This window comes from Dicentrarchus labrax, unplaced genomic scaffold (assembly GCF_905237075.1).
Source record: "Dicentrarchus labrax unplaced genomic scaffold, dlabrax2021, whole genome shotgun sequence".
In the NCBI taxonomy this organism is placed as follows: Eukaryota; Metazoa; Chordata; class Actinopteri; family Moronidae; genus Dicentrarchus; species Dicentrarchus labrax.
In genome coordinates this window covers 1,052,161-1,075,571 of record NW_026136704.1, presented here as the reverse complement: position 1 = coordinate 1,075,571, position 23,411 = coordinate 1,052,161, and the positions used below count along the sequence as shown (strand labels likewise).

Sequence of the window (23,411 nt, the reverse complement as noted above, 5' to 3'; positions counted from 1 at the left end):
GGTCCTACAGAGCTGATCTATATCAATATCTGTATCTCAACAAGTCCATACAGACATTCTTATATGAACCAGATATCAGGTTTCTAACCACAGTGACTATAAATGTTTATTAATATTTTTATGTGTGATTTCATTCAGAACAATAGCGCCACCTGGGTTGGATGATTTATAGGCCACACTCATTCACGCAATAAAACATCAGATGAAGCTGAACAAGACTTACTTAACAGCCATAATTCTTCACTGCTGAACTGAACTGAAGTTTAGGAATGTTGTTGACACGTGTGTAACATTTTATACAAATCTACCAACAATAACTCTACAATAATACTAATTTACAGCTACAGGACGGAGGTCTGCTCAGTTAGTTCAAACAACAGTAACAATATTATATTGTGATATAGGTCAGAGATCTGTACTGTCTATTTGAATATATAATATATATAATAGTAATAATATGAGTTAATATTATTAAAACTTTGAATATATAAAACTTTATTTTAAGTTTTAGTGAAGTCAAATAATTTGACAGTAATTGTTTTTTAAAGACAGTAAATAAAGATTCTATTTGAGAATAATACTAAGGCACAGAGCTCAGGACAGATACAGAACGGAGTCAGTGCTGTAGATACAGGGCAGAGTCAGTGCTGTAGATACAGGGCAGTCAGTGCTGCAGATACAGGGCAGAGTCAGTGCTGTAGATACAGGGCAGAGTCAGTGCTGTAGATACAGGGCAGTCAGTGCTGCAGATACAGGGCAGAGTCAGTGCTGTAGCTACAGGGCAGAGGTAAGTACTGTCTATTTGATTCATATAATAATAACAATGACGATATTATTAATATTAACTTTATTTCATTAGTTTTAGTCCAATAGTTTGACATTGTTATCTTTAGTCTTTATTTCATTCATATTTTTCTTCTTCTGTATGATTTTTGAACCGATATCTATCGATCAATACAGTGTTCAATAACTTCCGATGCTCACCATCAGCAGCAATCACACGTATATTATTTGATTTATATTTGATGAAAATGTGATTTTTCTACTTTTATCTTTATCTTCATTTAAGTGAAGAGAAAGTTTTGGGCTCTTTGATTGATTGTCCCAAATAAATAGAAAATACAAAGAAAACACTGTAAAGGGTTAATCTGAACCCTCTAGGGTTAATCTGGACCCTTTAAGGGTTAATCTGGACCTTCTAGGGTTAATCTGGACCCTTTAAGGGTTAATCTGGACCTTCTAGGGTTAATCTGGACCCTCTAGTGGGTTAATCTGGACCCTCTAAAGGGTTTATCTGGACCCTTTAGTGGGTTAATCTGGATCCTCTAAGGGTTAATCTGAACCCTCTAGGGTTAATATGGACCCTTTAAGAGTTAATCTGGACCCTCTAGTGGGTTAATCTGGACCCTCTAAAGGGTTAATCTGGATCCTCTAAAGGGTTAATCTGGACCCTTTAGTGGGTTAATCTGGACCCTTTAGTGGGTTAATCTGGACCCTCTAGTGGGTTAATCTGGACCCTCTAAGGGTTAATCTGGACCCTTTAAGGGTTAATCTGGACCCTTTAGTGGGTTAATCTGGACCCTCTAAAGGGTTAATCTGGATCCTCTAAAGGGTTAATCTGGACCCTTTAGTGGGTTAATCTGGACCCTCTAAGGGTTAATCTGGACCCTTTAGTGGGTTAATCTGGACCCTCTAGTGGGTTAATCTGGACCCTCTAAGGGTTAATCTGGACCCTTTAGTGGATTAATCTGGACCCTCTAGTGGGTTAATCTGGACCCTCTAAGGGTTAATCTGGACCCTCTAGTGGGTTAATCTGGACCCTTTAAGGGTTAATCTGGACCCTCTAGTGGGTTAATATGGACCCTTTAAGGGTTAATCTGGACCCTCTAGTGGGTTAATCTGGACCCTTTAAGGGTTAATCTGGACCCTCTAGTGGGTTAATCTGGACCCTTTAAGGGTTAATCTGGACCCTTTAGAGGTGCACATTTACACACAGAGAGTTTTCGGGTCCTGGATTTAGGGTCGGACCTGCTCTGTGCCACCCAGACCACATTCAGGCCTGTCGAGGGCCCTGGACCGGGTTCTGGTCTGTGGATGAGGCCTGCTGTGCATTAATGATCATGATTCATGCTCCGCTCTCTGCTTCCTTTATCCGACGCACGGAGGAGGGAGGGCCGCGTCCCAGTCCGCTCGCCCGCTGCCTCGGTCACAGTGAGCGGGCAGAGGGCGGGAGCTGCCGCCGGATTTTCTCCCGGTGTCTCAGGCTCACCGACACACCGGCGGTAAGCCAGCTCATACAGCCTCAGTGGAGGCTTTAACTGCGGGTCAGAGTCTAAGAGGAGGACGGAGGAGGACGGAGGAGGAGGGAGGTCGCTCTGAACGGGACGCGGCCGCAGCGCTGCCGTCAGCTGACAGTCGCTCTGCCGCCGACATCTTGGAGGAGACGGAGGGAGAGTCCGCTGCTCACGGTCAAACGTCCGGATGGAGTGACGGCAGGGCCGGAGACACAACGGCGGGAATCTCTGCGGAGCGGGTGAGAATGTGGCGGGAAGACAGCACCACCGTCTGTCTGTCTGTATGTCTGCCTGTCTGTCTCTCTGTCGGTCTATCTGTCTGTCTGTCTGTCTGCACTGCAGCAGCGGTGACCGCGGCGGACTCGTCACCGTCTGCGGTAACGTATCTGCTCGTCGTCTCCGAACATCCTTTAAAAAACCCGATATTTAACGATTTATTGCTGATCGATACCGGAGCACTGTGTGGACGTTGTGACTCAGTATCTGTCATCAATCAATATGGACCTCCGTTCAATTCGGCGCATACAAACAGCAGCTGTGTTCAATATTACTGAGACTTTTCAGCCAATAACTTACCGATTAACCGATAGATAACGTTACCGCGTTACATATTACAAAATAAAAGCCCCAAAAAGAATCTTAGGTATGTAAACAGGAAGTTACTGCTGCTGTTATAACTGGATACAAATACATTATATTATACATTAGATTATACATTAGATTATACATTATATTATACATTAGATTATACATTATACATTAGATTATACATTATACATTAGATTATACATTATATTATACATTATATTATACATTAGATTATACATTAGATTATACATTATACATTAGATTATACATTATACATTAGATTATACATTATATTATACATTAGATTATACATTATACATTAGATTATACATTATACATTAGACTATACATTATATTATACATTATATTATACATTAGATTATACATTAGATTATACATTATACATTAGATTATACATTATACATTAGATTATACATTATATTATACATTAGATTATACATTAGATTATACATTATATTATACATTAGATTATACATTAGATTATACATTATACATTAGATTATACATTATATTATACATTAGATTATACATTATACATTAGATTATACATTATACATTAGATTATACATTAGATTATACCTTATACATTAGATTATACATTATATTATACATTATATTATACATTATACATTATATTATACATTATATTATACATTATACATTAGATTATACATTATATTATACATTAGATTAGACATTATACATTAGATTATACATTATATTATACATTAGATTATACATTAGATTATACATTATACATTATATTATACATTAGATTATACATTATACATTATATTATACATTAGATTATACATTAGATTATATACATTAGATTATACATTATACATTAGATTATACATTAGATTATACATTAGATTATACATTATACATTAGATTATACATTATACATTAGATTATACATTAGATTATACATTAGATTATACATTATATTATACATTAGATTATACATTATATTATACATTAGATTATACATTAGATTATACATTATATTATACATTAGATTATACATTAGATTATACATTAGATTATACATTAGATTATACATTAGATTATACATTAGATTATACATTAGATTATACATTAGATTATACATTAGATTATACATTAGATTATACATTAGATTATACATTAGATTATACATTATATTATACATTAGATTATACATTAGATTTGGGGTTTCAATGCTCACTTCCTACCAGAATCATTCATGTTTGTATTGGAAGCACCAATACAACACTAACACAGCTAACACAACAACCTGCTCATTATTTAAAATATGAAAACACTAAAACGTCGGATTTGTAAATGGAGTTCTGAATGTGTTCTTAAGCGTTTCTCTTTCAGTACGTTCAATATGTAAAAGCGCAGCAGCAGCTAAGCTATCATGCTAACTAGCAGCTAAGTATTATATATTAATTCTACTGATACTCTTCCTCCTCCTCTTCCTCTCCCCACAGTGACTCTTCGTTATGAGCAGCTGTGACTGACTGACGGGCGTCGGCCATGATCGGAGGACTCTTCATCTACAACCACAAGGGGGAGGTATTGATCTCCAGGGTGTACCGCGATGACATCGGGTGAGTCCCGCAGGTCCCCCCCCCAAGTGTTCAGGTACAGTGAGGATGCGTTCAGGTACAGTCAGGTACAGTCAGGTACAGCGAGGATGCGTTCAGGTACAGTCAGGATGCGTTCAGGTACAGTCAGGATGCGTTCAGGTACAGTCAGGATGCGTTCAGGTACAGCGATGATGCGTTAAGGTACAGTCAGGATGCGTTCAGGTACAGTCAGGATGCGTTCAGGTACAGTCAGGATGCGTTCAGGTACAGTCAGGATGCGTTCAGGTACAGCGATGATGCGTTCAGGTACAGTCAGGATGCGTTCAGGTACAGTCAGGATGCGTTCAGGTACAGCGAGGATGCGTTCAGGTACAGCGAGGATGCGTTCAGGTACAGTCAGGATGCGTTCAGGTACAGCGATGATGCGTTCAGGTACAGTGTGGATGCGTTCAGGTACAGTCAGGTACAGCGAGGATGCGTTCAGGTACAGTCAGGATGCGTTCAGGTACAGTCAGGATGCGTTCAGGTACAGTCAGGATGCGTTCAGGTACAGTCAGGATGCGTTCAGGTACAGTCAGGATGCGTTCAGGTACAGTCAGGATGCGTTCAGGTACAGTGTGGATGCGTTCAGGTACAGCGATGATGCGTTAAGGTACAGTCAGGATGCGTTCAGGTACAGTCAGGATGCGTTCAGGTACAGTGAGGATGCGTTCAGGTACAGTCAGGATGCGTTCAGGTACAGTCAGGATGCGTTCAGGACAGGACCATATAATGGTTGATCAGCAGATTATAGAGATGTTACCTTTAACCTTTAACCTTTAACCTGTGAAATCCTGACTCACTGTACCTACTCTGTGCTAATATTAGCACAATGCTAGCTAACATAAACTGATTATTTCTTAAAGACATTCGCATTACCCGTTATCTAACTAGTTAGATATAGACATCACAGAAATACTATGTGTAGTCCTCCAGAGTCCTCCAGAGTCCTCCAGAGTAGTCCTCCAGAGTCCTCCAGAGTCCTGCAGAGTCCTGCAGAGTCCTCCAGAGTCCTCCAGAGTAGTCCTGCAGAGTCCTCCAGAGTCCTGCAGAGTCCTGCAGAGTAGTCCTGCAGGGTCCTCCAGAGTCCTCCAGAGTCCTGCAGAGTCCTGCAGAGTCCTGCAGAGTCCTCCAGAGTCCTCCAGAGTAGTCCTGCAGAGTCCTCCAGAGTCCTGCAGAGTCCTGCAGAGTCCTCCAGAGTCCTCCAGAGTAGTCCTGCAGAGTCCTGCAGAGTCCTCCAGAGTAGTCCTGCAGAGTCCTGCAGAGTCCTCCAGAGTCCTCCAGAGTAGTCCTGCAGAGTCCTGCAGAGTCCTGCAGAGTCCTCCAGAGTCCTCCAGAGTAGTCCTGCAGAGTCCTCCAGAGTCCTCCAGAGTAGTCCTGCAGAGTCCTGCAGAGTCCTCCAGAGTCCTCCAGAGTCCTGCAGAGTCCTGCAGAGGACACTACAGTGATTGTCCCGTACAGTCGGTCTCTCATCGTCTCTGTTCTCTAAATGAGGTTTAGATTCATCTCCCGGCAGTGAAACCCTCCTCAGACGCTCTGAATGCTTCCTCTCGTCCACCCTGCAGTGATCTGTGCTGCAGCCTCTCTCTGGCTCTGGGAGCCTGTTGCTAGGCAACAGCAGTGTAGTGCCGAGCCCTGTGGCGCTAACAGAGAGATGAGGCCATCTCAGTGTGGGCTGATAACATGGCTGTCACTGTGAGACACTGAGAGACTCTCACTGACTGTCTACCTGTCCTCAGCTTGAATAAGGAAAATGACTTAAAAACAGGCACACAGAGCGTCGATAATCAGCCTGATCAGTGATCAATACTCCCATTATTAAAGAATCAATCAATCTAATAGCGTCAAACAACCTGATCAGCCTTCAGCAGTCAGCTAGTGTTTCTGTAGTGGAGACTAAACGTTAACAATGATCCATATCAGCAGTTTGAATCCAACTAAAAGCTCCCTGCACCAAACTCCCTTTAAGAAATATCACATTTTAACAATTCCTAACGTGTTCGTAACAACACGTAACTCTAGAAACACGAGCTAAAGGCCGTCATATGTCCACAGTCTGACTGTCAATACAGGATCAATATCATCCATAAAGATACAGTGTATGCTGATCAATATCATCCATAAAGATACAGTGTATACTGATCAATATCATCTATAAAGATACAGTGTATACTGATCAATATCATCCATAAAGATACAGTGTATACTGATCAATATCATCCATAAAGATACAGTGTATACTGATCAATATCATCCATAAAGATACAGTGTATACTGATCAATAATCCATACAGATACAGTGTGTACTGATCAATATCATCCATACAGATACAGTGTATACTGATCAATAATCCATGCAGATACAGTGTATACTGATCAATATCATCCATAAAGATACAGTGTATACTGATCAATAATCCATGCAGATACAGTGTATACTGATCAATATCATCCATAAAGATACAGTGTATACTGATCAATATATCCATGCAGATACAGTGTATACTGATCAATATCATCCATACAGATACAGTGTATACTGATCAATATCATCCATACAGATACAGTGTATACTGATCAATATCATCCATACAGATACAGTGTGTACTGATCAATAATCCATACAGATACAGTGTATACTGATCAATGATCAATAAAGATAAATCGTCTCTCTGTCCAGGAGAAATGCCGTGGATGCGTTCCGGGTCAACGTTATCCACGCCCGGCAGCAGGTTCGCTCTCCGGTCACCAACATCGCCCGGACGAGTTTCTTCCACGTCAAACGCTCCAACATCTGGTTGGCGGCGGTCACCAAGCAGAACGTCAACGCCACCATGGTGTTCGAGTTCCTCTACAAGATGTGCGACGTCATGTCGGCGTACTTCGGCAAGATCAGCGAGGAGAACGTCAAGAACAACTTCGTGCTCATCTACGAGCTGCTCGACGGTAAACGCTGGACAGGAAATGACATCACTCCCACAGGAAGTGCCGTGACTCCGCCTCCTGAAGCCGCCGCCGCTCTGTGGTTTTTTTAGGTTTTGATTTTTGTAAACGTTGGACGAGAAAATCAAAGCCTAAAGAAAATACAGCGCTGACGGGAGTCGTCTGTCTGCCTGTCTGTCTGCCTGCCTGCCTGTCTCTCTCTCTCTTTCTCTCTCCCTCTCTCTGTCTGTATCTGTCTGCCTGTCTCTCTCTCTGCCTGTCTGTCTGTGTACTGTAACAGTCTCTGTGTCCTGCAGAGATTCTGGACTTCGGGTACCCTCAGAATTCGGAGACCGGAGCTCTGAAGACCTTCATCACTCAGCAGGGCATCAAGAGTCAGGTACGACCGGAGCTCATTACACAGTAAAGTGCTGGGCTTTTATTGTGAAACAGCTACAGGAAGCGTAAGACTAACTGTTTCCTGTCTGTGTTCTGTCGGCCTCCTGCTCTCCTCGATCCTCCTGCAGCACCACGTGAGTCCACATCGGTCCGACACACTGTGAGTCTGTTTCCAGCTGCTGTGGAACTATTGAGCACAACCAGACTCCATTCAAAAATCACTCAATTTAAGAGTTAGTGAGCGAGACACGGATTGGTCATTGTTCTGTCCACAGTGAGAGCTGGACGCACCCTGTCTGTGTCTCTGACATTAATGCCTGTCTGTCTGCAGTGGGGCCCTACAGTGGAACACACACACATTAATAGCAGCTGGAAACAGACTCATTTCACACAGTTACATAAAGTCAACACACAACATGTCTGATAACCCCCCCCTGTTCCCCCCCTGTCCCCCCCCCGTACCCCCTGTGTCCCCTGCATCCCTGTACCTCCCCTGTACCCCTGTACCCCTGTACACCTGTGCTCTCCCTGCCCCCCCCACCCCCGTACCCCTGTACCCCTGTGCCCCCCCCCCAACCCCCCAGACCAAGGAGGAGCAGTCTCAGATCACCAGTCAGGTGACAGGTCAGATCGGTTGGAGGAGAGAGGGAATCAAATACAGACGGAACGAACTGTTTCTGGACGTTTTAGAGAGCGTCAACCTGCTCATGTCCCCACAAGGTAATAATATACTCTAATAATACTCTATTAATACTCTAATAATATACTCTAATAATACTCTATTAATACGCTATTAATTGAGATTCATTGAGATTGGACCACGTACGCTGAAGTTATGAGGACGTGTTCAGGGCGAGACTGTTACAGAATATATGAAGTTTATTGGAGATTGCACACTGAAGTTATGAGCACTGTTTTATGGCGAATCTGCTGAAATGGACGAGTTGTCACTGGCACGCGGTTTAATGTACAGTCACAGCTCAACTTTTCATCTAGTTTGTATGACCACAGAATTCAAAATGGCCAACTTTGACGGCACGCCACAGACACGCCCTTCAACGTACATGCACAAATAGCACAACTTTTAATCAGCACCATTTTTTGACTGGACTGACCAATTTTTAAGTAGATCTGATAAATTCCCTAGGAGGAGTTTGTGCAAATACAACGCGAAAAGTTTGCCGAGAGTGAAAATGAAAATCAAAATGGCCGACTTCCTGTGGGATTTGGGGTATGGGTCCAAGAGGCTTTTTTGTACGTCCCGGCATGTTACACGTGCCTACCGAGTTTCGTACATATCGGTGAAACGTGACGCCGGGGCTGCTGTTTTTTTATCCTGTAGGGGGCGCTACACACACGACAAACACGATTTTTGGTATGTGAGCTTCAGGCACTACTCTACACGTACCCTGTGAATTTCATATTCATAACTATTACGGTCTCCGCACAGTGATTTATCATGCCACCAGAGGCAGGCGGCTGTGACTCAGAGGCAGAGCGGGTCATTCCTAAATCGGAAGGTTGTGGGTTTGATCCCCGGCTCCTGGTGCTACATGTCGAAGTATCCTTGAGCAAGATACTGAACCCCAAATTGCTCCCGATGCCGTGCATCGGTGTGTGAATGTGTATGAATGTTAGTTTCTGTTCGATGGACTTTGCCATCACTGTGTGAATGTGTGTGAAAGGGTGAATGTGGCACGTAGTGTAAAAGCGCTTTGAGTGGTCGGAAGACTAGAAAGGCGCTATACAAGTACAGGTCCATTTACCATTACCAGAGCGCCACCTTGTGGCGGATTGTTGTCACATTTTTTAGCGAGCCTCAGGGAGCCATGGGGAAGCATCGTACCAAGTTTCATATTAATCACACACACCGTTGTAGAGATATAAACTTCTTCATTTTAAAGACCGCCACCTTGTGGCGATGGCCTGAAATTGGGCACGGTGCTTAAGGAAGACATGAGGAACTATGGACCCAAGCTTGGTGTCAATCGGACATACCAATGTGGAGAAATTGTCCGCTTCCTTTGTTGACAAAAAATTTACAGGAAGTGCTAATTTTATAACGTGCTTATTTTTTGAAATATCAAAATAGTTTGAATTACTTTTTTATTATGAGGGTCCTCAGATGCTACGTGAAAATTTTTGTGCGAATTGGACAAAGCACATAGGAGGAACATGAAAAAGTAGTTCATGGACATTTCGCGCTCTGCTGGAAAACAATTCCAGGCGGAAGTGGGCGTGGCCTATATGGGGAGATTCAGCTCTATTCACCGAACGCATGGATATAAGTTTTTTGAATGTGTGACAAACGATGCGGGAGTTATTAGCCTAAACGCACTTTTCATGATAGTAGCGCCACCTAGTGGCTGACCCGAAAGCGACACATAGAATATCAAAATTTTCACAAGGCCTGACAACTTTGCCAAATAAAATTGACTTTTCGTATATGTTCAGGGGGGAAAAAACGCAATCAAAAGTGCTAAAAATAATAATAATAGGGAAGAAGAAACATAGCAAATACAATAGGGACCTCCAGCGGTCGCTGGCTCGGTCCCTAATAATACTCTATTAATACTCTATTAATACTCTGTGTTCTCTATTAATACTCTAATAATATACTCTAATAATACTCTAATAATAATCTATTAGGGAGGCTAGCCAACCCTGTAGCTCAGCGTGTAGGGACTTGGCTTGGGAACCGGACGGTCGCCGGCTCAAGTCCCACAGACCCCAATATGGAGTGTGGACTGGTAGCTGGAGATACTCTAATAATATACTCTATTAATACTCTAATAATATACTCTAATAATACTCTATTAATACTCTAATAATATACTCTAATAATACTCTAATAATATACTCTATTAATACTCTAATGATACTCTAATAATATGCTCTATTAATACTCTAATAATATACTCTATTAATACTCTAATAATATACTCTAATAATATACTCTATTAATACTCTAATAATATACTCTATTAATACTCTAATGATACTCTAATAATATACTCTATTAATACTCTAATAATATACTCTAATAATAATACTCTATTAATACTCTAATAATATACTCTAATAATACTCTAATAATATACTCTAATACTCTAATAATACTCTATTAATACTCTAATGATACTCTAATAATACTCTAATAATATGCTCTATTAATACTCTAATAATACTCTAATAATATACTCTATTAATACTCTAATAATATACTCTAATAATATACTCTATTAATACTCTAATAATATACTCTAATAATAATACTCTAATAATACTCTAATAATATACTCTATTAATACTCTAATAATACTCTAATAATATACTCTAATAATATACTCTATTAATACTCTAATGATACTCTAATAATATACTCTAATAATATACTCTATTAATACTCTAATAATATACTCTAATAATAATACTCTATTAATACTCTAATAATACTCTAATAATATGCTCTAATAATACTCAAAAAACCTAATAATAATACTCTATTAATACTCTAATAATACTCTAATAATATGCTCTAATAATACTGTATTATATTATTATAGTACATAATGACATCATCGTTGTTGTTGTTAGTGAGGAAGTGTAGCTCACTGAGCCACCAGAGGACGACATCACACCTCTAACAACCTCTGTGTGTGTGTGTGTGTGTGTGTGTGTGTGTGTGTGTGTGTGTGTGTGTCTGTCTGTGTCTGTGTGTGTCTGTGTCTGTGTGTGTGTGTGTGTGTGTGTGTGTGTGTCTGTGTGTGTGTGTGTGTGTCTGTCTGTGTCTGTGTGTGTCTGTGTGTGTGTGTGTGTGTGTGTGTGTGTGTGTGTGTCTGTGTCTGTGTGTGTGTGTGTGTCTGTGTCTGTGTGTGTGTGTGTGTGTGTGTGTGTGTGTGTGTGTGTGTGTGTGTGTGTGTGTGTGTGTGTGTGTGTGTGTAGGTCAGGTGCTCAGTGCTCATGTCTCAGGTCGGGTGGTGATGAAGAGTTACCTGAGCGGGATGCCAGAGTGTAAGTTCGGGATGAACGACAAGATCGTCATCGACAAGCAGGGGAAAGGAGGAAGCTCTGAGGACGGAGGCAAGAGGTCAGAGGTCACACTGACAGAGCTCCATATATGGTCACTTCCTGAAAGCTCTTTATGGGTTCAAACCACTAAACACACTGAATAAAGCAGTTCCACCTTAACAATCACTGAATAAAGCAGTTCCACCTTAACAATCACTGAATAAAGCAGTTCCACCTTAAACACACTGAATAAAGCAGTTCCACCTTAACAATCACTGAATAAAGCAGTTCCACCTTAAACACACTGAATAAAGCAGTTCCACCTTAACACACTAAATAAAGCAGTTCCACCTTAACAATCACTGAATAAAGCAGTTCCACCTTAAACACACTGAATAAAGCAGTTCCACCTTAAACACGCTGAATAAAGCAGTTCCACCTTAAACACGCTGAATAAAGCAGTTCCACCTTAAACACGCTGAATAAAGCAGTTCCACCTTAAACACACTGAATAAAGCAGTTCCACCTTAACAATCACTGCTTCTCCCACGCTGTTGGACAGACAAAGGACGTCCCGGAGGGGCTGCGAGCCGAGCTGCTGCTAACGTTAGCTCAGCTTGTTTCTCTGATAACTTAAGATCCAGACGTCCGATGACTAAAATCCTTCATCCGGTTCAAATCTAGAGTTAAAAAGCACCAAGATCTAAACAGTGGATGGTAAACAGTCAATGTGTGACAGCTTCTGATTACTGATTATTGATTATTGATTATTATTATTATTTTATTTTACATTTTTTAAAACAATGTTTTATTAAGTTTTTCACATATAGAAAACATACAAATAACAATAACCACAGCAATAAAAACTAATGTATAAGTGTACTATACAACAAAACAATCAAAAGATGACAAACAAATTAAATAACTGTACAAATAAAACAAGTAAATAAAAACAAATCAAGTTAGTGCAACTCCAAAAATTCCCAAAAGGTTTCCACACTTTAACAAACTCTTTTCTTTCCCTCTAACAATATATAATATAACTTTACATTGTGTTGTTGGATATTGTTCCAGAAAAGAGCGATCAGTCTTCTAACTTGAAGAAGCCCAAAGTCAATCAACACTGATTGTGTAGAGCTGGTGATGTTCGGGGTATATACCCAGGGTACAAAGTTTCACTAGCAGGGGAACATTCTTACCCACCATCTGGGAAATGGCCTCCATCACACGCTGCCAAAATAGTTGTACTTTTGAGCATTCCCAAACACAGTGGAACTTACAACAAGTATCTGGAATATTAGGATCCATTGTATTCAGCTTTACTGGACTGATGAGCCATTTATATTGGAGCAATGTCAATCTTGCATTAATTGTATTTTGCTGGGCCTTCAATTCAATTCAATTTTATTTGTATAGCGCCAATTCATAACAGAAGTTATCTCAAGACACTTTTCAAATAGAGCAGGTCTAGACCAAACTCTTTAACATTAATTACAGAGACCCAACAGTACCACCATGAGCAAGCACTTGGCGACAAGGGCAAGGAAACACTGCCTGTTAAAAGGCAGAAACCTAGGACAGATCCTCCGGCTCTAGGTGGGTGGTCGTCTGTCTCGACCAGTTGGGGTGAGAGAGAGAGAGAGAGGCAGAGAGAGAGAGAGCGAGAGACAGACAGACAGACAGACAGACAGGTGCAGGTTCCTTTAATGCCAATTTGATGCTCAAGTCTCTGTAAAAGAATATCATGGTCAATGGTGTCAAATGCAGCACTAAGATCTAATAATACAAGTACAGAGACAAGTCCATTGTCAGAAGCAGTCAGAAGGTCATTATTAACTTTAACCAGAGCTGTCTCTGTGCTATGATGAACTCTAAATCCTGACTGAAAATCCTCAAAATAAACTATTGTTATGTAGAAAGTCACACAACTCTTTGGCGACTACTTTCTCCAGAATCTTAGAGAGGAAGGGGAGGTTAGAAATCGGTCTATAGTTGGCTAAAACCCCTTTAAGCATGCCACTTCCTTCTTCTTCTGGTATATTCTCTCCAGTATCGACTTTCCATTGAATTTGGATGTTTCCTTTTGATTATTGATTATTGATCCACCACAAACAGCCGGAATGTTTCTCCACCAAACTCCAGAGACAAAAACATCTGAACTTCATTCAGAGTGGACAGAAACAAAACTCAGCACCAGTTATCCTTCCAACAATCACCAACTGTCCTTCCTCTCCCTCTCCCTCTCTCCCTCCTCCTCTCCCTACTCTCCCTCCCTCCCTCCTCCTCTCCCTCCTCTCCATCCTCCTCTCCCTCTCCCTCTCCTCCTCCTCTCCCTCTCCCTCCCTCCTCCTCTCCCTCCTCTTCTCCCTCCTCCTCTCCCTCTCCCTCCTCCTCTCCCTCCCTCCTCCTCTCCCTCCTCTCCCTCCTCCTCTCCCTCCTCTTCTCCCTCCTCCTCTCCCTCTCCCTCCTCCTCTCCCCTCCCTCCTCCTCTCCCTCCTCTCCCTCCTCCTCTCCCTCCTCTCCCTCCTCTCCCTCCTCCTCTCCCTCTCCTTCTCCTCCTCCTCTCCCTCTCCCTCTTCCTCTCCCTCCTCCTCTCCCTCCTCTCCCTCTTCCTCTCCCTCCTCCTCTCCCTCCTCTCCCTCCTCCTCTCCCTCTCCCCCTCCTCAGTGGTAAACAGTCAATAGCGATCGACGACTGCACCTTCCATCAGTGCGTCCGTCTCAGTAAGTTTGACTCCGAGCGCAGCATCAGCTTCATCCCTCCGGACGGAGACTACGAGCTCATGAGGTCAGAGGTCACTCACTGACAGCACGCAGTCCATCAGACAGCAGCACGCAGAGTGAGACAGCCTGTCTGTCTGTCTGTCTGTCTGTCTGCAGGTACCGCACCACCAAAGACATCATCCTGCCCTTCAGAGTCATCCCTCTGGTCCGAGAGGTCGGCCGCACCAAGCTGGAGGTCAAAGTCGTCATCAAGTCCAACTTCAAGTCGTCGCTGCTGGCTCAGAAGATCGAGGTAAGGTCCACACACCTGTACAGGTAACGCAGAGAGGACCCAGAGTATTAGAGGGCATTTTCCCCCTGCAGTAGTCTGGTCAGGCAGAGGACACAGAGGGGGTTTATGGATTTATTGATCGTTCACTTTGAGCCAAGTCATCAATCTTCTGAATACCTGCTGACTCATGCCAGTGCTGTGGAACCTGAACACATCACATTATATCAGTGGTTCCCAACACGAGGGTCGGGGCCTCCACCAGGGGGCGCCAACGAGAACATAAAGAATAAACACAGCATATATTATTATTGATCTGTGATCAGCAGCCTCGGACATATAATAACTGAATATTCTGAGTCTGATTGTAGAAAACGTATCTCTGATCAGTAATCAGATCTGATCAATACTTGTTTAACAGCTAACCCATTTAAAATAACACAATAATATCTGTTGCGTAGGTTCGGATCCCGACTCCCCTCAACACCAGTGGAGTTCAGCTCATCTGTATGAAGGGAAAAGCAAAGTACAAAGCCAGCGAGAACGCCATCGTCTGGAAGTAAGTGATCATTACATCCAACAGTACGGCTCAATGAGGCTGGGTGATCGACAGGAAGTCAGCATGAACTAACTGATTTCAACCAATCATATCAGGACATTAACCCGTCAATCAATCTTCAGCTGATATCCACACGGAGCCAAGATTCATTAGATAGCTGACAGCATGGCTAGCTAACTCATTGATTACTGTACAAACAGAACTTTATTTTGAAGGGGTGTTCCAGTGCTGACAGTGTTTGTCATTGATCAAAAGTTCCACCTCTGAGCGATTACATCATCTGCTGACGAGACCATTAATCAGCTCTGGATCAGTGCTGACACCCTGCTCCTGCTCCTCCTCCTGCTCCTCCTGCTCCTCCTCCTGCTCCTCCTGCTCCTGCTCCTCCTGCTCCTCCTCCTGCTCCTGCTCCTCCTGCTCCTGCTCCTCCTCCTGCTCCTCCTCCACATTGCGTCCCCGGTGTGCAGTGTGAGGACGCAGTGAGACAGACTACAGCAGAGCTCTATTCATCAATCAGCTGATCTGAGCTGACATCATCATTGCAGGTGGATCAGAGACCTGCAGCCTCTGAGACCTGCAGCCTCCAGAGACCTGCAGCCTCTGAGACCTGCAGCCTCCGAGACCTGCAGCCTCAGAGACCTGCAGCCTCCAGAGACCTGCAGCCTCCGAGACCTGCAGCCTCAGAGACCTGCAGCCTCTGAGACCTGCAGCCTCAGAGACCTGCAGCCTCAGAGACCTGCAGCCTCCAGAGACCTGCAGCCTCTGAGACCTGCAGCCTCCAGAGACCTGCAGCCTCAGAGACCTGCAGCCTCCAGAGACCTGCAGCCTCCAGAGACCTGCAGCCTCAGAGACCTGCAGCCTCTGAGACCTGCAGCCTCAGAGACCTGCAGCCTCTGAGACCTGCAGCCTCCAGAGACCTGCAGCCTCTGAGACCTGCAGCCTCCAGAGACCTGCAGCCTCAGAGACCTGCAGCCTCCAGAGACCTGCAGCCTCCAGAGACCTGCAGCCTCAGAGACCTGCAGCCTCTGAGACCTGCAGCCTCCAGAGACCTGCAGCCTCCAGAGACCTGCAGCCTCAGAGACCTGCAGCCTCTGAGACCTGCAGCCTCAGAGACCTGCAGCCTCTGAGACCTGCAGCCTCCAGAGACCTGCAGCCTCCTGAGACCTGCAGGTCTCAGAGACCTGCAGTCTCTGAGACCTGCAGCCTCAGAGACCTGGACTGTGAACCAGTCTCTGTACAGGTCTACAGAGTTTATAATTAATATGTGACTCACTGTTCCAGGATTAAGCGGATGGCGGGGATGAAGGAGTCTCAGATCAGTGCAGAGATTGAACTGCTGCCGACCAACGACAAGAAGAAGTGGGCTCGACCTCCGATCTCCATGAACTTTGAGGTCAGTCTGATAGCTCATTAATTATTGATCATTCATTATTGATCATTCTTTATTCCTCCAATCAGGGTTCAGATGTCAATCAGCCGCTTTCATTTCAATTGAGGATGGATTACTTCTGACCCCAAATCACTGACCGCTCCTCCTACAGTGTACAGTCCACCGCTCCTCCTACAGTGTACAGTCCACCGCTCCTCCTACATTGTACAGTCCTCTGCTCCTCCTACAGTGTACAGTCCTCTGCTCCTCCTACAGTGTACAGTCCACCGCTCCTCCTACAGTGTACCGCTCCTCCTACAGTGTACAGTCCTCTGCTCCTCCTACAGTGTACAGTCCACCGCTCCTCCTACAGTGTACAGTCCACTGCTCCTCCTACAGTGTACAGTCCACTGCTCCTCCTACAGTGTACTGCTCCTCCTACAGTGTACAGTCCACCGCTCCTCCTACAGTGTACAGTCCACTGCAGCTCCTCCTACAGTGTACAGTCCTCTGCTCCTCCTACAGTGTACAGTCCTCTGCTCCTCCTACAGTGTACAGTCCACTGCCGCTCCTCCTACAGTGTACAGTCCTCTGCTCCCCCCCTCCTACAGTGTACAGTCCACTGCAGCTCCTCCTACAGTGTACAGTCCTCTGCTCCTCCTACAGTGTACAGTCCACTGCCGCTCCTCCTACAGTGTACAGTCCACCGCTCCTCCTACAGTGTACAGTCCACTGCCGCTCCTCCTACAGTGTACAGTCCACTGCAGCTCCTCCTACAGTGTACAGTCCACCGCTCCTCCTACAGTGTACAGTCCTCTGCTCCTCCTACAGTGTACAGTCCTCTGCTCCTCCTACAGTGTACAGTCCACTAACTGTCCTCCTCTTCCAGGTTCCGTTTGCTCCGTCTGGTCTGAAGGTTCGGTACCTGAAGGTCTTTGAGCCGAAGCTGAACTACAGCGATCACGATGTCATTAAATGGGTTCGTTACATCGGCCGCAGCGGCATCTACGAGACGCGCTGCTGACCCCACCATCGCCGCCGCCGCCAGCGGGGCTGATGGGAAAGACGGATGGCCCCTGACATTATTGTTGTTATTTACAGATCTGTGTGTTTGTTTTCATGGTGACTTTGAGTTTGAGTCTGCTGAGCTCTGCGTGAGGACGGAGGTCAGCCAATCACATTCCAGAGAACACCTGTGGACCCACAGAGACCGCCTCCTGCAGGGTGACTGCAGATTCACTGTCTCCATACAGTGCTTGTTGTTGTTGTTGTTGTTGTTGTTGTTGTTGTAGAGACAGATTAAATCCAGAACCACTGGATCCTACATTTCCCATGATGCACCTGGAGTGTGTCTCTCATTAGAGCTGTTACTGTAACACTGTGATTCTGAAGGTCTTTAAAGTGTTACAGGAAGTTTAAACCAACAGAACCAACACGGAAATGGAGCTGCAACGGCTAACCATTTACTTGTTGATGGTTTCTGATATTAATGTATTGATTATAATGTGTGTATGTGAACAGCAGCCTGTTAAATGCTAACAGAATAAGCTGCTACGCTCTCAGTCCGGGTACAGACTTCCTCTTCAGAGACGGTTCAGCAGCTCTGCATGGAACCAGTTCTGATCTTCCTTCATAGTTTCCTCCAATATGAACATAAAAAAGGTCTGAGAGTCCTCCTGTCTCATAGCCAGTCTATTACCCAGCATGCTTCACTCTCGCTCAGTTTAAACATTTATTCTGAATTCATCTCTCCTGAAAATATGTTTCTATTATTTTTTATTATTTTTTATAGTTTTTGTATCCAGATGTGTCGGTTATCAGAAACTGATCAGACATAATGATGTATATGGAGTCCTTTGTGTGTGTGTGTGTGTGTGTGTGTGTGTGTGTGTGTGTGAGCAGATCAATATATATCAGTCAGACCTCTGTCTGTCTGTCTGAAGTCATTTTGCCAAATGTTCTGTTTTCTCAATAAAATCAGTCCGACTGACTCTGACTGTTCATGTTGATTCCTGATTCATTGAAACTTTATTGATCCAGTGAACTGTATATTATTATTATTATTATTCGGGGTCGACTGTTGGGGTTCGGGGTCGACTGCCGGGGTTCGGGGTTGACTGTTGGGGTTCGGGGTCGACTGCCGGGGTTCGGGGTCAACTGCCGGGGTTCGGGGTCGACTGTTGGGGTTTGGGGTCTACTGCTGGGGTTCGGGGTCGACTGCCGGGGTTCGGGGTCGACTGCCGGGGTTCGGGGTCGACTGCCGGGGTTCGGGGTCGACTGTTGGGGTTTGGGGTCTACTGTTGGGGTTTGGGGTCTACTGCTGGGGTTCGGGGTCGACTGCCGGGGTTCGGGGTCGACTGCCGGGGTTCGGGGTCGACTGTTGGGGTTCGGGGTCTACTGTTGGGGTTCGGGGTCGACTGCCGGGGTTCGGGGTCGACTGTTGGGGTTCGGGGTCGACTGTTGGGGTTCGGGGTCTACTGTTGGGGTTCGGGGTTGAACAATAAACTCGTCCTACTGACAAAAAATATTTTAAATAATCAAAATTCAATTCAGTTTTATTTGTATAACAGAAGTTATCTCAGGTCTAGACCGAACTCTTTATAACATTAATTACAGAGACCCAACAGTTCCACCATGAGCAAGACCTTGGAGACAAGGGCAAGGAAACACTGCCTTTAAGAGGCAGAGACCTCGGACAGATCCTCCGGCTCTAGGTGAAATCTGAAACTTTTTGTGTTTCTGACTGTAAATGGATGAAACTGCAGTAAAACTGAAACATTCTGGTTGCTGCTGGTTGCCATGACGACAGATAGTGTGGGAACCTGCTGCTGAGTGTGTGTGTATTCAGTGTGTGTGTTTGTGTATTCAGTGTGTGTGTGTGTGTGTATTCAGTGTGTGTGTGTGTGTATTCAGTGTGTGTGTGTGTGTGTATTCAGTGTGTGTGTGTGTGTATTCAGTGTGTGTGTGTGTATTCAGTGTGTGTGTGTGTATTCAGTGTGTGTGTGTGTGTGTGATTCAGTGTGTGTGTGTGTGTGTATTCAGTGTGTGTGTGTGTGTGTGTGTGTTCAGTGTGTGTGTGTGTGTGTGTATTCAGTGTGTGTGTGTGTGTATTCTTGTGTGTGTGTGTGTGTATTCAGTGTGTGTGTGTGATTCTCTGTGTGTGTGTGTTTATTCTGTGTGTGTGTGTATTCTGTGTGTGTGTGTGTGTGTGTGTGTGTGTGTGTGTATTCAGTGTGTGTGTGTGTGTGTATTCAGTGTGTATGTGTGTATTCAGTGTGTGTGTGTGTGTGTGTGTGTGTGTGTGTGTGTGTATTCAGTGTGTGTGTGTGTGTGTGTGTGTGTGTGTGTATTCAGTGTGTGTGTGTGTATTCAGTGTGTGTGTGTATTCTGTGTGTGTGTGTGTATTCAGTGTGTGTGTGTGTGTGTGTGTGTGTGTGTGTGTGTGTGATGGACAGATGAATGGACAGAGGTGTAATTAAATCCTCGTCCTTCTTCCTCCAGCTGAAAGTCTGTCTCCTCCTCCGTCTCTCTGCTCGTCTTTCTGGGCGACTTGCCGCCGGTAGTCCAACGCTGCGGCCTCAAGGTCGGCTGGACGGCTGCCAGGAGGCCCCCCGGGCCCAGAAACACTGAAGCATGATGGGATACTCCTCCTCAGGATGCTGAATATCAGGGGTGTAAAGAAATCGGTTTTACCGTTACAACTCCTGGATGATCTAATGTACCACCAACCGGTCGATGGTCAGATTCTAAAGCTATGAATTTGTTGACTGAAGCTTTGCTGCTGACAGAGTCTCCACTCTCCTGAAAGGTCAAAGGTCAACGCCTGGGTCTCGCCACAAGAGGGTAACGTTAGCGCAGCGTGGCTCACCAACAAAAGTCTGTCCTTCTGTTAGATCTGTCAGACGGCACGGTGACGCCTGCGCAGGCGACTCGATTCACTTCAACAGGATGCGACATCCGTGCGATTCGATGTGGCGTGATCCCACGCTACTTCACCACCTCAAACTTCCTCTTTTCTGATTGTTTGGATGTGAGCGCCGCCCTGGTGGTAGAAACTGCACACTGTGTTTGTGTATAAAAGATAAAAGTGAATAAATATGAATCAACAAGCAGACTTCATACATTATATATTATATATTATATATTATAGTATATATAATATATAGGAAAATAAAAAGAATCAGTAAATCCTCCTGACTGTTGAACAAACTGCCTCCTGGATTCTGGGTTCTGGGTTCTCAGATGAGTTCTCATCTCAGGTTTCTGTCGAGGTATCGATCAGAGAATCAGAGTGAGGTCAGAGCATTGTTGCAGTGCATGATGGGAGTCTGCCAGGCCGCTCAGCTGCCAACATTCAAACCTCATTCAGCACACAATGCGGCTCTAACGAGCTGCTTAACATGCACCATATGATGACTTCCTGTGAAAGATGCCTCGCAGGCAGTTTGTCAGAGCGAAGGTGACCGCGGCCAAGAGCTGCAGGCCGACTGATAAACAACACAACAATGCAGACAATGAGAAATGTGCCACTGTAATGAGTGTGTTTGAATGATCTGTGAATGTTCATCAGCAGCTTGACTAGTGCACAAATTAAAGCCGCACTAATCAATATGTTTCTATCAGCAGTGAGTGAAGTGACTGTAATGTGGAAGAGGCTCAGATTATAACTCAATCTATAGAAAATGTAAATTAATGTTTGTGTCCATCCATAATGTAACATTAATCTTCCCTCACTGTCAAACACTGTAAAACAACTTTAATATTCAATATTTAATATTCCCTAACCCCCCAAAAATAATAACAGAAAATAACTGTAAAAACACTGTAATTTTATATAATAGTTTTTCAATTTTACATAAAATCTTTTTTGTCTTTTTTATGTTTAATTAAAGATATTTACAGTGTAAACAATGATCTATAAATCCAGGTGAACTCTGCTATAATACAATAATCAGATTTACATTTACAGCAGAGTGCTGTTATTATTGGATTGTTATTATTTTAATGTGAATGTTAAAAGTTATAGAAGTGTAATAAAAGTCATTATCTGTGAGATTACAGTAATTATTGCTGTTTACACTGATAACAACTGTATTTGGACAGTTTACCAATGCTTATACACTGATAAACAACATTTATTCTACTTCCATCATTATACAACATATCTGTCAGTTAATAAACAATTAATGTAAATTTACTTTACTAATTTTACAAATGTATTAGACTTGAACTAAACAGTTGAATCTATGAAATAAACGGTAAATCTGTGAACAAATTATAGATTTACAAAAAGTATTTTAATCTTTTTATGTGAAAAAAGTTAATTTTCTTTAAATAATCAGTAATTTTATTATTATTTAGTTGCAGATTTTTCATGTTATTTTATATTAGATGTAAATTCACAGGATATTTTTGTAATTTTATTGAATGAAATGAAATTTCTTTTTAAGGTGTATGTTATTGTTTAATAAACAGCCTCGTCCTGCATCAGAAACCAAACAGCAATCAAACTTGCAGTTATTGAGTTCGCTGTTTGGTTCACTGATCAGTTTATTAGCTGGTTATTGATACTAATCAATAGAATATGAAACAGCTGTGTGACTTTCTACATAACAATAGTTTATTTGAGGATTTTCAGTCAGGATTTAGAGTTCATCATAGCACAGAGACAGCTCTGGTTAAAGTTAATAATGACCTTCTGACTGCTTCAGACAATGGACTTGTCTCTGTACTTGTATTATTAGATCTTAGTGCTGCATTTGACACCATTGACCATAATATTCTTTTACAGAGACTTGAGCATCAAACTGGCATTAAAGGAACCGCACTAAGCTGGTTTAAGTCATATTTATCAGATCGTTCGCAGTTTGTACATGTTAACGATGAATCTTCAATAAATACTACAGTTAGTCATGGAGTTCCACAGGTTCTGTACTTGGACCAATACTATTCACTTAATATATGCTCCCTTTAGGCAACATTATTATGAATCACTTCATTAACTTTCATTGCTATGCAGATGATATGCAGTTATATCTATCAATCAAGCCCGATGAAATTAATCAAATATCTAAATTACAAAAGGACATAAAATCCTGGATGAGCTACAATTTTCTGATGTTAAACTCAGAAAAAAAATGAAGTTCTTGTACTTTGGCCCAAAAACCTCCAAAACCTGTTTTGGTAGAAAAGCACTTTAGATTGCAGTGAGTCTTGTACCGGAGTGATGATGATGACAAGCAGCTGAGTCTCTGTAAGTTAGAGGAGTGGACTGGTGGAATTCTGCCCGCCAGAAGGACAAAGAGTCAACACATGAAGCTGCAAAGAAGATTCAGTTTTTCAAAACAACAGCAAAGGAAGTCAATATGTGTACTTTCGGAGGGAACGGTTGTAAAGCCACCAGGAGCAGGATTAACAGCTTTTTCCATCTGCTGGTCTCATGATCTCTCATCAACAAGACCAGGACCCCCACTGACTCTTAAACCCACTCTAAATATTAAACATTAAAGCACTTCTGTTGGGTTTTATCTTGCACATTGAGTCAGTAAACAGTACGTCACACATTGCACAAACCTGATGAAGAAACCCCTCTCAGGCGCCACAGTCTCAGGTCCTGGATTATTTGGGTCCAGATGAATCTT

The 23,411-nt window shown here is 43.2% G+C and overlaps 1 protein-coding gene and 1 long non-coding RNA gene across 8 annotated transcripts; one reads left to right on the top strand and one right to left on the bottom strand.

Annotated features, from left to right (window-relative positions):
• Window positions 1–2,389: 2,389 nt before the first annotated feature.
• ap2m1b (adaptor related protein complex 2 subunit mu 1b) lies at window positions 2,390–18,771 on the top strand. 5 transcript variants are annotated; one of them, XM_051399051.1, is made up of 12 exons: window positions 2,390–2,533; window positions 4,382–4,501; window positions 7,200–7,465; window positions 7,759–7,841; window positions 7,969–7,974; window positions 8,425–8,560; window positions 11,786–11,930; window positions 14,519–14,638; window positions 14,731–14,866; window positions 15,304–15,401; window positions 16,683–16,794; window positions 17,660–18,771. In XM_051399051.1, exons 2-12 carry the CDS (start codon window positions 4,428–4,430, stop codon window positions 17,792–17,794), a joined length of 1,311 nt encoding a protein of 436 aa, XP_051255011.1. In that variant the 5' UTR covers window positions 2,390–2,533; window positions 4,382–4,427; the 3' UTR covers window positions 17,795–18,771. The 5 variants fall into 5 exon arrangements, with proteins under 5 accessions (XP_051255011.1, XP_051255009.1, XP_051255010.1 ...); XM_051399049.1 differs by lacking the exons at window positions 2,390–2,533; window positions 4,382–4,501 and having other exon boundaries at window positions 7,189–7,465; XM_051399050.1 differs by lacking the exons at window positions 2,390–2,533; window positions 4,382–4,501; window positions 7,969–7,974 and having other exon boundaries at window positions 7,189–7,465.
• On the bottom strand, window positions 11,938–12,568 carry LOC127362846 (uncharacterized). 3 transcript variants are annotated; one of them, XR_007884581.1, is made up of 3 exons: window positions 12,349–12,568; window positions 12,203–12,290; window positions 11,938–12,086 (listed from the first exon to the last, which is right to left on the bottom strand). It is a non-coding gene; the product is annotated as an uncharacterized LOC127362846 (long non-coding RNA). The 3 variants fall into 3 exon arrangements; XR_007884580.1 differs by having other exon boundaries at window positions 11,995–12,115; window positions 12,146–12,290; XR_007884579.1 differs by having other exon boundaries at window positions 12,000–12,145.
• Window positions 18,772–23,411: the final 4,640 nt, after the last annotated feature.

Bases quoted from the DNA above. Each gene is read 5' to 3' on its own strand.
- ap2m1b (XM_051399051.1), top strand. From the start codon at position 4,428: ATGATCGGAGGACTCTTCATCTACAACCACAAGGGGGAGGTATTGATC. The intron at 7,466-7,758 runs GTAAACGCTGGA...TGTGTCCTGCAG, and splicing joins CATCTACGAGCTGCTCGACG to AGATTCTGGACTTCGGGTAC. The intron at 16,795-17,659 runs GTCAGTCTGATA...CTCCTCTTCCAG, and splicing joins CGATCTCCATGAACTTTGAG to GTTCCGTTTGCTCCGTCTGG.